Consider the following 18,115-nt stretch of genomic DNA (forward strand, 5'->3'; position numbering starts at 1 on the left):
TGTATTCTCATCTTTTGCTCTTTTTAAAAAATTAGAGTTATTTGTTTTCTTATTGAATTGTAGACAGATTCTTAATTTTTCCTGAGTTGAAGTCTTTTATGAAATATACATATTGAGGATATTTTCTCCTAACCTGTGGTTTATCTTTTTACACTTTAAAGGTACCTTTGAAGAACAGGAGGTTTTTTTTGTTTGTTTTGTTTTGTTTTTTTGGTTTTTTTTGGATACAGTTAAATTTTTACTTATTTTGCATGGTTTATGTATTGCTGCCATGAGAAATCTTTCCTATCCCAGATGTGCAAAATTTTTTACCTGTATTTTTTTTCTTTAGAAATACTGCAGTTTTAGCTTTTACATTTGTATGTATTTTTCATTTCAAATTGTATTCATCGATCGGTATGTGTGGGGGACTTGTTCCAAGACCCCCATGGGTAACAAAATCCATGGATACTGAAGTTCATTCTGAAAATGACATGGTGCTTGTAAATTGTGCACACACCCTTCCATATATTGTAAATCAAATCTAGAACATTTATTTTATGTAATGCAATGTACATGCTATGTAAATAGATGTTTCAGTGTATAGTTAAGGAACTAATATGTTCCTATATCGTACAGACCCTTTTGTGGGGTGTATAATATTTGTATGATGTCTGGTAGGGATGGTAGTTACTTTTTTCCACGTGACTGTCTACTCTGGCTCTGGCGAAAAGATGTTTCTGTCCTCATTGAACTATCATGCTCTATTTATTGCTCACATATGTATGAATTTATTTTGTCACTTTCTTCTGTTCATTGAGCTTCATCTCTGTACCATTATGTCTTTTTGCCATTGTCTCAGTCATTACAGATTTATAATAAGTCTTGAAGTTAGGTTGAGTACATGTTCCAACTTTGTACCCCCACCTTTTTTCCTGTTTTAGGTCCTTCATATTTCCATATAATATTGACAATTGGCCTATTAATTTCTACAGAAAAAAAACCCTGATAGGATATTGAATAGCATTTTATCAAATGCTAGAACATCACTTGGAAAGGTATATGTGTGTTCTAGTAATGTGACTTCTGTTGTTTTCTGGGTATCTTTGGGGAACATGTCATATACTTTATATATTGATTTCTGGAAAGCACCAAAGGATCAACTACTTACTTTTTGAAAAGAGGCATAGTATTAATTTTGAGTGAATGTAAAGGAGAAAACTTACATGGATTCTTACTGTTTGAACCTGTAAAAAATAAGTATCTTCAAGGTCAAAAGGCTTCCTTTCTTTTTTTGGCTTACTTACCTAGTCTTATTAAAGACCCTTCTCAAAGTAGTAATAATGGCTGCTCATGGGGAAGGAGACTAAGTGAGTGGAGGATGACATTTAATATTTTAAAAATCATAATTTTAAAATATTTTTTAAATCACAGTTATAAGTTGTAGGAGGTCAAGGTAGTAATGAGAGTTGTCTCTAGGAAGGATTATTTTTATTTCTTTTGTTCTGTGTTTGTAGTAGATATGGTTTTGTAACAAAGATACTTACAACAAAGGAATTTATTTAGTCTGATTAAACAGAAGGTTCTTAAGATAGCTTTACTATGTTATTTAATGGTGATATTGAGAAACAAAGACCCTTTTGTCCTATTTAAGAGTTAAATCAGTATTTTAATAGTTCCCTTTGAAACAATTTGAAAGGTACTTGAAAAGTTTACTTTTTTCAGGAAATGGTTTTTTGTTTTGAATGAAATATTTACTCAGTCACTGTGTCTCAGGCTTTCAGCGCTGCTGTTTCAAAAATACCATAAACTTGTGACTTATAAACAACAAGCATTTGACCAAGGTGTAAGGAAATAGACACACTCTTATTCAGTTGGTGGGTTGTCCATCATTCCAGCCCTTGTGGATAGCAGTTTGGCATGTCTGCCATTATAACAAAAGGTGACCCACCAACTCTTTTCCATGAATTTAATCCTCATGAATATATATAATAATAAAGATTAAAACTAAATATTCATATAATGAATTATGACATAACTTTTCTAAAACCTAAGGAATATCTCCCAAATATATCATTACATTAAAAATGTAGGAATTGTATGTATGAAGTACTACCATGTTTTTTATAAACAAAAAGAAATAGAGGATAAAATAATGAATTATGATATTTGTATATTTAGAAGGAGAAACAGGAAGGATAAATTACATTGGTTGTCGGGGAGGAAAGTATGGGAGAGAGTCTTTTTCCCTTCATATTTTTTTATATTTTTAATTCTTGTAAATATTGTACTTATACAAATGAAAACTTTATCACAGTTGCCTTTTGAAATAGATTTCAAAGGACTAGGATACAAACAAAAACATGCAGCAAGTTTTTCTTTCAGATAAATATATAGAAGGAGAATTACCACTTAAGACATTCCATTATATACCTTTCAGAATGAAATAAAATTTAATGGATTGACAGCACCAAACAATACCAAGGATGTGAGACAACTAGATTGTTACTTATAAACTTAAAATGGCACATCCACATTGGAAAATATTTGTCGTTTTTTGGAAATGTAAATATACTTTAAGAATGTTCTGTTTTTTCCTTGTGTTTTCATCTGGATTCATGCTGCTTTAGAATTGTGCCTGCTTTACTAATTAGATATTGGCATAAAAATCTATTTATTTATTATTTGTTTATTTACTTAAGCTTTATTTTTTATTTTATGTGGTGATGAGGATCAAACCCAGTGCCTCACAAGTGCTAGGCAAGTGCTCTACCACTGAGCCACAATCCCATCCCCTCTTGATTGATTTTTCAAGGCAAAGTTTAATGGACAGTGATGAAAGTCATGTCAAATACATTTTCTGAGGTCCTGGGGATTAGGGCTTGAACTTCTGAATTTGAGGGGCACACCATTCAGTGTATAACCATCCGTGATCAGCTCTATATTCTGTTTTCTCCCCTTCTCTCAGGATCAAATGATGTATGAAGCTCTGCATCGCTCCCTCAGCCAGTGACATACTCAGCAGCTGCTTGGAGGAGTCCATCCATCAAGCCAACAGAGCAGACCACCTGCTCTCAAGTGTCCATTTTTAGTTTGACCCAGATGTGGTCTCATGTAAGCATTTTATTTTCAAATTAATGTATCGAAACTAGAGCTGAAGATTCTTCTCATCTGGCCAACTTCCCTACTTTATCTTTAAGTCACGTTTTTTAAAACTGCCAAAATAAAACTTTATTCAAATAAAATTTTTATTTTGAATCAATATACTCAAAAGCTGCACATTTTCCCCCTGAATCCTCTGAAAGTATGTGGCCAACCTAAGTTCATTTTCAAGTTTATTCATGTGAACCTCCTACACACCAGGATATTCTGCATAACCAACCATCAAAATCAGAATATTAGCATTGGCACTTTGCTACCATCTAATCCGCAGGCCCCATTCAAGTTTCTCCAGCTATCCTAATGAGTTGTTGAGTCTCTTTGGTCTTAAAATGTGAAAATGTTTCTCTGGCTTGACTTTTGCATCCCCCAATTTTTTATTTGGTGCCCATTATTGAAGCTAGGACCGTGTTCGTTCTAAGCACATGCTCTGTAATCAACCTAGAAGTAGACGTGCATGTTACGTCCCGAACATTCAGTCTTTCAAGACCAAAGTAAGTGTCAGGCTGGGAAAACCAAGTGGACTTCAGGAGCTTCTCTCTACCTCCATCGGCACAGCAGCTCGTCTCCCACATCCTCCTCACCCAAGTGGAGATCTTCAGTGCTTCTGATTGTCCTCAGACACCAATTATTTAGACATGTTCCTGAAATCCGTCCCTTGGATTTTCACAGCACCACCCTAGTGTAGGCTGCCATCACCTTTCACGACTCCTGCTGTGGCCCCTAGCTCATCTCCTCCAGTCTCCTGTACATGGACACCAGGTTGCCTTTCTGAATACAAACTGATGATGTCACTGTCTACTGAACAGCTTCATCATCGGGTGGCATATGGATTTTGTAACCTGCCATCAGCCCATCTTTGGCAATTGTCCCTTCTCTTTCCTTGACTAGGTTTATTGCCATTCCTTTAAAACATTGTGTTCTTTCACACCTGGGCCTTTGCTCATGAAGTTTCCTCTTCTCAGAATGCCTAGCCCTACCTACCACAGAGCAGGCTTTCACTGAAATATCATCACCTGAGAAGCTTCACCCTCTCCTGCTTTCTGTTCAATCTGCATTTTGTGCTGACCTCACGATTCCTATATGTCGGCCATTTTAAGCACTAGATTGAGACTCTCAGTGGCAGGGCCCCTGCTCGTCTGAACATTTATAGCAGATGACAATAGAGTGAAATGACTTTAAAAAATTTATATATATAATATATAATATATATTACATATATATTATATATATATATATTTCTTTTTTAGTTGTTGATGGACCTTTATTTTATTTATTTATTTATTTATTTATTTATTTATTTATTTATTTATTTATATGTGGTGCTGAGAATCGAATCCCCCCAGTGCCTCACACATGCTAGGCAAGTGCTCTACCACTAAGCCACAAGCCTAGCCCTGAAATCACTTTTTAATTGGATAAGGGAATCAGTTAATCCTGAGGCACAGAGTGGTTAATATTGGAGAGATTGATGGAGATTTGATAAAACTGGCATCTTTGGAGGAGAAGCTTCCTCTGATGTTAACCATTGCTGGTCAGAGCTGTGGTAGCAATTTTTCTTTTGTGCTGTGGAGCCTATGGGCCTGAGATGGTCAGGACATTCAAAAGTGTTTCTAAGATCCTGACCTACATTAGCATTCTGTAAAACAGAAAGCTTGAAAGAGAAGATTATAGATATTTACTACAACTGAAATTCTAATTAACTTCTTTTGTACAGGCAGCAAAACCTGCTCTTCCACTTTGGCTGATCCTGAGCCTGGTAAGCAGTGGGTCAACTTTATAGGTTTTGCTAGCTTGATCCCTGTCAAAACTAATATTGTAGAAAACTAAATGAGTTTACAGTAACTGAGGGCTTTGGAAGGGGAGATACTATGTGAGGGAAATATCTGAGTTCAAGAAACTATAGGAATGCTGTTCCATAGCACAACTGGAAATAAGTTCTTCAACTTAAAAAAAAAAAAAAAAACCCTATTTGAAAAGGAGATCAAAAGCAAATTAATTCAGACTGGGGATGTTGCTGTACAAGGTTCTGGGTTCCATACCCAGTACCTCAAAGAAAAAAAGGTAAGTTAATTCAAGAAGCTCTTTTTAAGCCCCTAGTGTAAGAAAACCCATGAAAACCATGCTGGACACAGGAAATCACATAAGAGGGTTTATTAAGCAAACAGTGTCTCCCTGTAGGGTAAGAGAGAAAATGAGAGGAAAAGAGAAAGGGTGCGTGCTAGAGAAAATGGAAAAGCGAGGAGGAGAGAGAAAGCAAGTGAATGGAGAGAGAAAGCAAGAGAAAAGATGGTGGGGATGCTATCCTTAAGCAGTTTAATTCCGCCAGGCTAACGGGACCAATAACGGAGAAGGATACTTGCAAGCTAACTGATGAACCAATAGCTAGCTAGGATGTTCACAGACTGACAAGTAGTTGGGAGGTGGGGAAAATGGCTGCAGCAGAAAGGGCTGCGAGGAACAGCTTTCAGACTGACAAGCTAGGTTGTGATGCAAAGAGCAGGGGAACAGCTTTGTGTTACACCTAGCTCATGTCTAGTTTTGTTTCGTTTTGTGTTTTAAATTGTTTTTATAGTTGTAGACAGACAGAGTGCCTTTATTTTATTTGTTATGTGGTGCTAAGTGTTGAACCCAGTGCCTCACACATGCTAGGCAAGCGGTCTTCCACTGAGCCACAACCCCAGTCCCGTCATGTCTGGTTTTTAAATTGTCTTTTCTATTTTCAGTTCACTGAAAAATTGAACCCATTTGTCCCATTGTCCTGGATGTGGAACATGTATAAAAATTAAAGATAGTACATAATTTATAATTTTATGACATAATAAAATAAGAATATAATTATAGTCGATGGTAACTAATACAATAATATATAAGCTCTATATTATGATTTCCAACATATTTTAATGTACCTTCGTTGATTTCTTTGAAATATTTACAGAATTGGAAATTTGGGATTATTGAGTTAAAGTAACAGATTCTCAAGTTGCTCAGATTCCTTTATTCATTTATGCCCACTTTAATTTGGTACCTTGCATAGCTCTGGTTTAAAGCATCTTGTGGTTTAAGAAACAAAATGTCATCAGCCTTATCACCTGGGAATATCTGACAGAGGAAAAAAGAGGAAGGTGGATTTGTGAACATTAACCTATTACACCAAAGTGAATGGATGTAACTATTACAGACACTTTTAAAAATATGCAAACCACTACCCGGCAAAATCATATGAAGTTTCCATTACTTTAGGTCAAAAAGATAAAATAGAGCAGTGTCAGGTGGTTCTGCCAAATATGATTTCCCTATGTGCCTTGTCACTTGGCATCAACAATGATCACCTCACACCTACTCTTATTTCATCTGTTTCTTCCTCACTACTCCCCACCTAGGCTTGTTTGGAAGCTTATCCCAGACAATGTATCACTTAATTCATATGTATTCTAAACAAGTTATTTTTAAATGGGTAGGGTGGGAGGTGAAGAAATAGCCTAAACCTATCTTCCAGTCTCAGGAGTGAAAGATTTAAGAAAATGGGCAAATCTTGAACTCTAGGGATGATGGTAAGTGCTCACATCTCTTCTCAGGCATAGTCAGTAGCCAGGGCTGGCTTTGTAGTTTTTAATCCAGTTGAATTCTAGAGAACAATGGATATATCTTTCACAAGACTGTATGACCCAAGTAATGTTACCATTGGAGTTTATTTTACAAAATATTACCCATGGTTATCTCCTTGTTATCTCCTTGAGCTAATGGGAGAATTGTATTGTATTGCCATACAATTGAATTGTAATGCCATAAAAGGCCTTAAACATCTGTCTCAACTGGATGATACAGGATTCAACTAGGGTTCACAATTATACTCCCTGGACCCTGCTGCAGAGCCTTGTATCATAGTCTCCAGCTGGGGCAATTCAGCCTCAGCTTGTTCAGTGTTCTCGGAAGATTCTGATGTATACAGATAATTATGAAAAACAGGGTAGCCCAGTGTGGTAACTACATGGCTAAAATCCCAGAGACTCAGAATGCTAAAATAGGATTGCAAATTTGAGGCCAGCCTCAGCAATTTAGTGAGAGGCTGTCCAAAAAAAGGATCGGGGGTTGGGTGTGGAGGAATGCTTGGGATGTAGCTCAGAGGTAAATTGCCTTTGTGTTCAATCCCCAGTCTGCAAAAAAGAAATAAACAGTGGTTTGAAGCTTGGGGAAAGGTAATTAGAAGTAAAAGAAAATGAAGTAATCTGTGTTCCTTTCCTACTTAATCAGATCTCATACCTTTCGTAAGATCTGTGTTCAGAAAATGACATAATTGCCAGGTGCAGGAGCACACCCCTGTAATCCCAGCAACTCTAGAGGTGAGGCAGGAAGATCGCAAGAAGGCCAACTTCAGCAATTTAGCAAGTCCCTAAGCAACTTAGTGAGACTCTGTCTCAAAATAAAAAATAAAAAGGGTTGTGGATGTAGCTCAATAGTAGAGCACTCCTGAGATCAATCCTCAGTACCAAAACAAAACAAACAAAATGCAGTATTAGTGTGCTCTGATGATGGGTGTTCTGGTTTTCTGACTTCTAAGAATAACCCACCAGATACCTATAGAGGTCCAAGTGGAGCGGTTCAGGCACTTTGAGATAGACAAAAGCAGGCTTGAAGTTCCTGAAAAGTAACTTAGGCAACTATTACCAATGAGAACCATACATTAGAGGTTATTATTCTACAGCATGCCTAAAGTTAATGAGAGTATATTGTTTAGCTATGTGACCTGAAAAATTGATGATAGAAGCAAGAAACTGGAATCAAGTGAGGCTAACGGGGTTATTAAAGTTTGCCTTCTGTTTTCATGGGGCTCAGGCCTAATATCCAGATCCTTTGCCTGGAAAATTTTGCTGCACCAAATTCTCCTTTCTTGCACCTGCTCTGCAAGGCCCACAGGTTTTCCATTTCTGTCTGTCGTCATACTCTTACTCAAGAGAAGGGCAGTGCTAACCTAAGTTCCTCCAGGGTCAATTCTTGACTCACCTAATTTTCTGCCCTTCCTACTTTTCTGAGACTCCATTCATTTTGATGAATTCTACAGAGTCAAGAGGCCCTTCGAAGAGTATCTGATCTGGAGCAGTTGAAGCCTCAGTCAAAAGCCTACAGGTAGCCTTGTTTATCTACCTCCTTCCACCCATTCTCAGGAAACTGGGAGGAAGTGCCTACACTAAAATGAGAAAGTCAGTGAAAGGAAAAGGAAGACATTTCCAGAAAGATGAGATGATAGGGAAGCTTGGAAGAAGATAGCAGTGTTTTCCTGGAGGACTACCATTCCCGACTGTGCTGACTCAGAAGACAGACTCATGTAAGATTATGACCATAGAGCAACCAACTGTCTTGGTATGTGAAGACAAAATGCCAGGTATACCCAGCCCACTACACATCTGCTTCTCAAAGCACGTGGGGATACGAATGTCTCTCCCAGGCATGTCAGCTTCAGTCCACTGCCACTGTTGTGAGTTGAGGCAGAAAATCCACAACTGCCACTGCCCTTTGACCACATTTTTGCTGGACATCACACCCTCCCTGTTGACCTTCCCAGAGGGTCTCTAGCGACATAAGAGCTGAAGCCCCCACCTCTGCTCAGCACATCTGCTAGGAGCTTGTACCCTGGGGGCACAATTGCCCTTCCCTGACCAACCTAGGCCTGTGGTTGCTACTTAGCTTCTCAAAACTCAACATTGTTTTTGGAGATTTGCTTATAAGGAATTAAGGAGAAATACAAGAAAGTAACACCAAGGTTTGGATAATGGTCGCCTGTGTCAGGTGGGAAGAGGCATGCAATGGATTGCACCCAGGATTCTTTCTTTGAAAGTGATTGTTCTTGAGGCTATGGTTGTATCTCAGTGGTAAAGCACTTGCTTAGCATGTGTGAGGCACTGGATTCGATCCTCAGCACCACATAAAAATTAAGGTATAAAAAATACAATAACATTTTTAAAAAGTGTTCTTTTTCTTAACCCGTAGTAGTCAAATGGGATTCACTTTATTATTACCTCTAAGCTATACATAAGTATTTTGTACCTTTTCTGTATTTATATTTTACAATAAAACCAGTTTTTAAAAGTTGAATATTGCCTTTGGAGAAATAAACATAAATAATTATTTCTACTGAAATAATTGGCTGAGGGAGAAGTGATTCAATTGTCTAGATGGTTTCATGTGAGTGACTGACCGCTTCAGCTCAGCTCAGCTAGCAGAAGGCAGTCATCAGACCTATAAGCCTTGAATTTCTGCCAGCCTTGACTTACCAAGCAAATAAATCCACCTTCAGGAATATGTGTGATTTAGTGAGGCATGTCACACACCTGTAATCCCAGCATCTTGGAGGGTAAGGGAGGAGGAACACAAGTTTGAAGCTGACCTCAGCAACTTAGCGAGACCCTGTCTTAAAAAAAAAAAAAAAAAAAAAAAAAAAAGTCTAGGAATGTAGCTCCACAAACTCAAAGCAATAGGGCAAATCAGTTGTGATCTAAAACTTCAAAAACACTGAAGCAAAAAAAAAAAACCTTTCCTCTTTTGAAATTGCTTTATCTTGAGCATTTGTTATACTCTTTAAGGAATGGAGCCCCTTTTGTACACTATATATGCTCTATCCTGAAACAGAACAGAATGTTTATTCATAAATTGGCCAAATGTTAGAAGATGGTAGTCCCAAGTTTCAAAAACACCTAGGATATAATTTTAGATATTTGTGGTATAAAGCAGCAGGATGGTCTGAGTTGTAGGGAAAGGTAGCAGTAGAGGAAAGTGATGTAATCAGTGTTCTTTACATGAATAATCAAGTTCAGGGGTCTTCCTGGGACATGCCCACAGAAAATGGTGTGTTTAAGTGCTCTCAGGATACAGTTTTCAGTTTCTAACTTCAAAACTGACCCTTTGTACACATTTGTATGAGAGGTGGGTGGTTTCAATGACTTTCAGATAACCTCCAAGTTCCTGAAAAAATTTGGACAACTGTTACCATCTTGATCCATCAGTCAAAGATATTGTCTATAATAAGGCAATAGGACCACACTGCTTAGCTGTCTGACCTCTAAACTTGCCAACAAAGCAAATAACTGAGAGCAAACAGCTTAAGAATTTCTTGATCTTTTCCCTCAGTTACAGTAATGCCTAGGTGACTAACTCATGTGGCAGTCTGCCACCATCCTTCATCAGCCCCTCACTGGGACCCACCGGAGCCAAGACCTTGAATACTGGGCAGACAGTGGCAACGTCCCAGCATGGGGACCTCTCCAGTACAGTGAGGAGGACAGAGCCCTAGTTACAGACCACCACTCAGGCCTGTGACAGGCTTGAAAGGAAGGTCAGGGAGCTGCACTCACCCAAGTACAAGGTGGGCCAGGTACCAGTATTTTTTATGTGGTTCGATGAAGCGGCCGGGAGGAAGGCTAAGGGAAAGGGGCACAGCTGGGAGGGGATCCCGCCGTGGGCATCTGTCCAGAGCTTTCCACCTTGGTGCCCTTTCACCTCATGAGATGGTGATTTTACAGTCAGGGCGGGCATCTGGGAGGGACAGGAGAGGGGTTTCAGTAAGACCTGCTTCACAGCCCACTTTGATGACAGAAATCACCCCACCTGAGTGGAGGGCAGTGGGGCACAAGTGTGGTCCCAGCTAAGCAGGAGGCTGAGGCAGGAAGATGGCTTGAGCTCAGATATGCAGGGCCAGATGGCAAAACAGTGAGGCCCTGTGTTAAAAAGAAAAAAAATCACCCCAACCTATCTGACCTGTGAAAAGCTTCGAGGCGAATGTTGCAAAAGCATTCGGAGTGGTAGTCTTGCAGAGGTGGGATTCTGGATGACCTGTACACCTCTTTGCTCTCTTTCTGTGAATTTTGGCAGGTTACTTTAGCAACAGAAAACTGAAGTGAAGCACTGTTCCTGCAGACTAACAAACTGCTCTCTGGAACCTAAACTGGCAACCTGTCCCTGGCTCCTTGCACCTCTTTCTTGTACTAACCCAAACCTGTCATTAAGAGCATTTAAGTCCTCTCTCCTTTCATGGGTCCCCCACTTGTGCCTTGTGCCATGCAGGGAGTATTGTGTAAGACTTGAACCGCTAACCTCTTCATCGTGGTGTTCCGTTTCCTTAAAGAAAGGGCTTCAGTGGTAGGATTAGCCCTACTTTACCTCTAGCTCTGGGCAAGTTCCTTCACTGCCTGTGTGTCACTTTGTCGGTGGGCAAACAGGATGTTAGTGACACCTGCATCCCAGGGACAGTGAGGACCCAGCAACTTAGGCTCCTGGGACTCAGAGAAAGGCACAGAGAGGTGTGACACCAGGGAATGGCACGGCAGATCTGCAGGGCCCTCCTCTCCTGTCTGTCCCCTTGGGACAGTGACCCTTTGTGCAGAGGCCTTCCTGGGTCTCCTTGCCTAAGGGCTTCCCTGCACCCCCACCCCCAGCAGACCAGAGTGTCCCCACAGTTGGCTCTCTACAAAGATGGACAGGAGTTGGTGAGTGTGCACCTAGCCTCCTTGGTCCTCACGACTTTTGGCTCTCGTAAAGTGCTCATGCGTGATAACTCACAAAGCAAACATGCAGCCCTATGAAGTACTCTAAGGTGGCACTGCATCACCATTGGTGGGACTTGTGAGGCACATTCCCTTCAGTGTCCCCGTGTCCACAGGGTGACTTGTTCCATGACCTGGTTGGTGTCTAGAACCTGGTTGCCCCATGGTTACCTGTTCCTGTACTGACCTGCCTTTTCTGACCTCTTCCCACTCCCTCACCATGGTCCTGGGATCATCTCCCAAAGAAGTCACTTGTACCCAATGCTTGTCTCAGCAAATGGTTTCTGGTGAAGCTGAAATTGAGGCAGTTGCTGAGGACAGTCTTTTTCAAAGCAAGGTGTTGAGATGAGGGCTGAGCATGGGGATGGAGCTGCTGTGCAGGTGTCCACGTGGAGGGAGCCATGGAGTTGCTGACCCTCAGCAGTGTTGAGTGTGTGCACAGGAGGAAGAAGCCTGCTGTGCTGGGACAGTGAGTGGGGAGGGGCCGATAGTGTGGAAGAGGCGGGCGGGAGCCAGGTCCTCGGGGCTCCCCGTCCTGTGGGGTGTTTGTGTTGGCTGGCATGAGAGGTCTCTCTTCCTCTTTCCTTGTCACCACCCCACTGCCTCCTGACACATCACACTCCATTGAGGGAGCGTCATGGGGAGGCTGGTGCAGCTGCAGAGTGGGCCCTGGGAGCTGAGTGCCTCCTGCCAGGCCCCTCAGCAGCACCTGCAGCCAGTCCACAGGTCTCTCCAGCCACCAGGGGACAGGGAGTCAGAGTGTTGAAAATGAGCCTGTCTAAGGCAGGGCGGGCTGTGACTCCACCCATGAATAATAATTGTCTTTGCTACTGTATGTGAAATGGGCCTTCTATGGACTATTTGTTGTGTATACTGATGGGAAAATTAAAGAGTTTTGCTGGATTAAAAATACTTAAGTCAAATTCATAGAAACAGAGTTTCTGAAAAATGTGGGGGAAAAAAAGCAAAATGGTTCCTAGGTGCTGGGGAGGGGATGGAGAGCTATTTAACAGATTCAAAGTTTCAGATTTACAGCATGAAAACGTCTCAGAGATTGGTTGTACAATAGCGTGAATACATTTAATACTACTGAGCTGTACTATTTATTTTTTAATTTTTAATTTTTAAAATATTTTTAGTTGTCAGTGAACACAGTTCCTCTTATTTTATTTATTTATTTATTTATTTATGTGGTGCTGAGGATGGAACCCAGTGCCTCACACATGCTAGGCAAGCACTCTACAACTGAGCCACACCCCAGCCCCTGAGCTATAGTCTTTAAAGTATTGCACTGGCAAAGTATCAGGATATAAAATTAATGCTAAAGTCAGTTGCATTCCCATGTGCCAATGATGAAGCAGCTGAAAGAGAAATTAGGAAAACTGTCCCACTCACAGTAGCCTCAACAAATAAAATACTTGGGAATCGATCTAACAGAAGAGGTGAAAGACCTCTATAATGAAAACTACAGAACACTGAAAAAGGAATTAAAGAAAACCTTAGAAGATGGAAAGACTTCCCATGTTCTTGGATAGGCAGAATTAATATTGTCACAATGGCCATACTACCAAAAGTGCTATGCAAATTTAATGCAATTCCTATTAAAATTCCAATGTCATTCCTCATAGAAAGAGAAAAAGAAGTCATGAAGTTTATTCGGAAAAAGAAGAAGCCCAGAATAGCCAAAGCAATCCTCAGTGAGAAAAGTGAAGCAACAGCCATCACAATACCAGATCTTAAATTATGCTACAGAGCTATTGGAACAAAAATGGCATGGTATTGGCCTGAAAATAGTCATGAAGACCAATGGTACAGAATAGAGGACACTGAGACAAACCCATATAAATACAGGTATCTCATACTAGACAAAGGCACCATAAACATACATTGGAGAAAAGATAGCCTCTTTAACAAATGGTGCTGGGAAACCTAGAAATCCATATGTAGCAGAATGAAATTGAACCCTAATCTCTCACTCTGCACAAAACTCATCTCAAAGTGGATCAAGGATCTAGGCATTAGACCAGAGACCCTGTGCCTACTAGAAGAAAATGTAGGCCCAATTCTTCATCATGTTGGCTTAAGAACCGACTTCCTTAATAAGACTCTTGAAGTACAAGAAGTAAAATCAAGAATCAATAAATAGGATGGTATCAAACTAAAAAGCTGCTTCACAGCAAAGGAAACAATCATGAACATGAAGAGAGAGCTTACAGAATGGGAGAAAATCTTTGCCACCTGCACTTCATATAGAGTATTCATCTCCAGGATATATAAATAACTCAAAAAACATAATACCAAACACCCCAATCAATAAATAGACAAAGGAACTGAACAAGCACCTCACAGAAGAAGAGATACAAATGGTCAACATCTCTAGCAATTAGAGAAATGCAAATTAAAACTACATTGAGATTTCATCTCCAGTTAGAATGGCAATCTCAAGAATACAAGTAATAATAAATGTTGGCGAGAATGTGGTGGAAAAGGTACACTCATACATTGCTGGTGGGACTGCAAATTGGTGCAACCACTCTGGAAAGCAGTATGGAGATTTCTCAGAAAACTTGGAATGGAATCACTGTTTGACCCACTTATTCCACTCCTCAGTATATACCAAAAGTACTTAGCATCAGCATACCAGAGTGTTGCCACTACATCAATGTTTATAGCACCTCAATTCCCAATAGCTAAGCTATGAAACCAACCTAGGTGCCCTTCAACAGATGAATGGGTAAAGAAATGTGGTATATATACAAATGGAATATTACTCATCCATAAAGAAGAATGATAGAACTGGAAAAAATCATGCTAAGTGAAATAAGCCAGTCCCAAAAAACTAAAGGCTAAATGTTCTCTCTGATATGTGGGTGGTAACATATAACGGGCATGGGGGAATAGAAGTTCATTGGATTAGTCAAAGGGGAATGAAGGGAAGGGAGGGGAGATGGGAATAGGAAAGACAGTAGCATGAACTGGATATAACTTTCCTATGTTTGTATATGAATACAAAACCAGTTAATCTCCACATTATGTACTATCACAAGTATGGGGTCCTAATTAGAATAAGTTATACTCCACATATGAATAATATGTCAAAATACACTCTATTGCCATCTATAGCTAAAAATACAAAAAAGTGAAAAAGTGTAGCAATGGTATAATTTGTGTATTGTACCACAAATTTATTTAAAAGAAAAATAGACACCCCCCAAAAAATACTCAGACAAAAATTTGGCCATCAAGCATTAACTGCTACAGTTTGGAACCACTGCAACCTAACCTGAGCTGCTGGACCTTTCCCAAATGACAGCTACTATGCCATCTGGCAATGGGAACCAGCGCAACCAAAGCCCACGCAGGGGACAAAGAGTGTGTGTCCTTCTCCCGTGATCGCCAACCCATGGCAGTCTGGGAGGTAGGCTGGCAGATAAACTCAGAGTACCTAGCTGCTCCAGTCACACAGGCCATGCAGATCCCATCTTCACCCCCATGGCTGCTCTGACGTCCTCCGTCTGGACTCACAGACCAGGGCTCTTCCTGTGCCCTGGGACTGGGTTTGACTGCTGAGGCTTGTTAAGCAGCAGCTAGTCATCTTCCTGGTCATGAGGAGTCATCTGGTTTGGGAACTCACAATGTTCAGATGGCCACCTTTCTTTCTTGTTGGCAAACTGGGCCTCACTGGGTTGGTCTCTTCTCCTAGCAGGGCAGTTGCATGATTGAAACTGGGCTTTGCAGACTTGTGGAGTTTGGACAATCCGTGTGCTTGTGCTAGACCTGAAAACTGTTTGGTTAAGGGTGAACTCCAGGCCACAAGCTCCTGACCTGACTTCTGACTCAGCACCTTCTGAGCAGTTGATTGTGGAAAGAGCTTGAGGAGTTGACAGACTGCACACCCCATGACACACTCCCACCCTTGCTGTGATTCATGGCTGGCCTGCTCCACTGTTCCTGGGAGTGGTGGAACTGATAGGATCTCTACAAAACCCACATGTTAGAGTCATTAGGAGGAATACTCTGAATGTGAGGGAAATGTTCACTGTCAAATCCTCTCTGCAAAGTCATGGAGTGTGAATTTAGGCCCTGGATTTGAATCATGGCTATTCGACTTTTGACACATTGCTTATTCTTTCCTATTAGTTTCTTTGGCTGCACAATGAGTATAATGCCCATGTGAGGGTTAAACAGATCTTAGGTAGACTGACACAGTGCTTGGCACAGGGCAGGAGCCCCATAAGATATGTGAGTTCCCAGTTAAGGTTCTTTGGACATAAGCTGTCACCTTTGTGTACATAGTATTTTAGTCCTAAAATAGTTTGGATCCTTAATATATAATTCTGTGCGGTAGGTTAAAGTTCTCTCTACACCCTTGCTTATGTCATCAATTTACTCAGCAAACTTTTCCAGAGCCAAAGTAACCTTCAGGGCAGCCAAGTCCAGATGGGCCTGGAGCAATGTCCCTGTTTCTCCTCCATGCAGCCATGAGTTGAGCTGGTTGCAGGGCACAACTCGTGGCTTCTGGACAACAGGAGTGAAGGGGCCCAGCCATCACCTCTGAATATTCTTCCAATTGTAGCATCTCTGACTGACACTTTAGACTCCTCCATTCCCGTGTCACATGATTGCCCAACCCCTCACTGCATACATGAACAGACAGAGGTTCTCTGTGGATACAGCTGAAGGGTGATGTAAGAGGGTATTGGCAAAGACTTGGACTTAGAGCAAGTGGGGTACAGTTCAGGTTCTGATTCTGCCTCCAGTGTGAGGTCAACCTTTTGGCAAATAACAAATTCTTGGATTCTCAGTTTCCTCATTCTTTGAAAGGGGATAAGATAATTCACTTTATATTATGCTAATTAAAAGGAGACAATGGTGCTAAATTGGATTGGAATAGGATGGTCATTTTCCTAATATATGACTACACCTGTCTGAGCCTGTGAAAAAGGAGACAAAGAGGGATCTAGGGGATGCTTCCATATGGTGCTCACGTAGTCAACTCAGGGAGTTTCTCCAGAGTGTTTGGGGATGGCTGCCTAAGTGTGAGTCCAGCCACACATAGTCAGGTGCTCCAAGCTGATGAGCTAAGAGCCAACTCACTTACCAAAGGACTAAGGGGTCTGAAATTTTCTTTTAACCTTCTTCTCCGCTGCCTCCAGACTCCTAGTGGAAACAAAGGGCTACAAACAAAGGGCTTTAAGCAGTCAAGAGCTCCCCTGTTGGCCCTGGGGCTGGGCTGGGGCTGAGCAAGGACAGAAGCAGCTGCTCTGAGGGGCGACGCACCCCTGCACACAAAGTGTCACGCAGCAGGGACATGAAAACTGAGGAGCAATCTTCACATGGGTGGAGTTTGTCATTCAGTCTTGGTTTTTGATGACCCAACTTGTTTTTATATATGTATTTTTGAGACGGTCACGGGAAATGAAGAATTGCTATTACGAATTGAAGGGTGATGGAATTAAATTAGAATCTGAAGTTGTTCTTTTCATTCTAAAAGGGTCCTCAAAGTGCGTGTGTTGGGGGTTGGGATGAGATGCCAGGCTGATGTATGATCACGTCTCCGTGAGGAAATCCCATCGTGATCAGGGGCTTCTCTGGGACCTCTGACCTCTTGGGTTGAGGAGAGTCCTTGGGTAGTGAAAGTGTAAGGAAGATTCCTCAGGGTGCTGAACCCAGGGACCCCACTCTGGGAGGCAGAGGTGGGTGCAGCATGAAGAACCAGCCCTGGGAGGTGGGGATTTGGAGTTCGGTTTGTGGTCAGGGAGGTCTCTGAAAGGGCAGTGGGAGCAGGGCCTTCTCCTTGTTGGTGCTGAAGCAGACATGAGCTTACAAACAGGAAAGGTGACTTGAATGTGCTTCTTCCGAAGAAGACAGAAGGGAACCCACTCCCGAGGGAACCCACTCCTGAGCATACCCAGCTGGAGTGCCCAGCCTGGAGGAGAAAAAGGTTTCTCAGTGTGTGTTTATGGCCAGGAGGGAAATTACCGTTTCCGTTGGGATGGGACCGGGACACCCTCTTAGGCCAAAAGAATTCTCGGCTGCTCACGTGAGGCTCACACTACTACCTGGACAAATGAAGGGTCATTCTGGACCTTATGAAATCCCCCCCAAAGCTCAGTTAGGGCAGCCTTTGAGAATAAGCTCGCAGGGGAGGGGATTACTGAGGCCCTGCTTAGTTTAGAAAGTGCTGATCCACAGGATTTAGCATCTACTGTTGACAGTTGCATTCCTCCATCTTTCATAAAGCATCCATTCAGTCCTCTTCCCCAGGGACCACAAGGACAGCGATGTGTGCCGAGTAACCCCTGATATATGGATGACTTTTGTTTCCTTGGGTTCCACCTTCTTCCCAGAAGGTGCCGTTAATTCCAGCAGCCCCACCCAGCCACGATTCTGGAGGACCAATTCACACGTGTGTGAGAGCCACTGCCTTCAGAACTGCA

At 41.5% G+C, this 18,115-nt stretch overlaps 1 protein-coding gene across 4 annotated transcripts in view; it reads left to right on the forward strand.

Annotated features, from left to right (window-relative positions):
- The window catches only part of Nvl (nuclear VCP like), a 141,283-nt gene that overhangs the window by 121,910 nt on the left and 1,258 nt on the right, over window positions 1–18,115 (forward strand). For 2 of the 4 annotated variants that reach the window (XM_047521430.1, XM_047521431.1), the window contains one exon: window positions 2,948–3,235. In XM_047521430.1, the coding sequence (XP_047377386.1) occupies window positions 2,948–2,992 (45 nt within the window). In that variant the 3' untranslated portion in view covers window positions 2,993–3,235. Of the gene's footprint in view, window positions 1–2,947; window positions 3,236–4,855; window positions 4,898–10,263; window positions 10,491–18,115 lie in introns of those variants that run through there. The other 2 variants (XR_007104440.1, XR_007104441.1) reach the window with 2 other exon arrangements.

Source organism: Sciurus carolinensis, chromosome 12 (genome assembly GCF_902686445.1).
Source record: "Sciurus carolinensis chromosome 12, mSciCar1.2, whole genome shotgun sequence".
Lineage (NCBI taxonomy): Eukaryota > Metazoa > Chordata > Mammalia > Rodentia > Sciuridae > Sciurus > Sciurus carolinensis.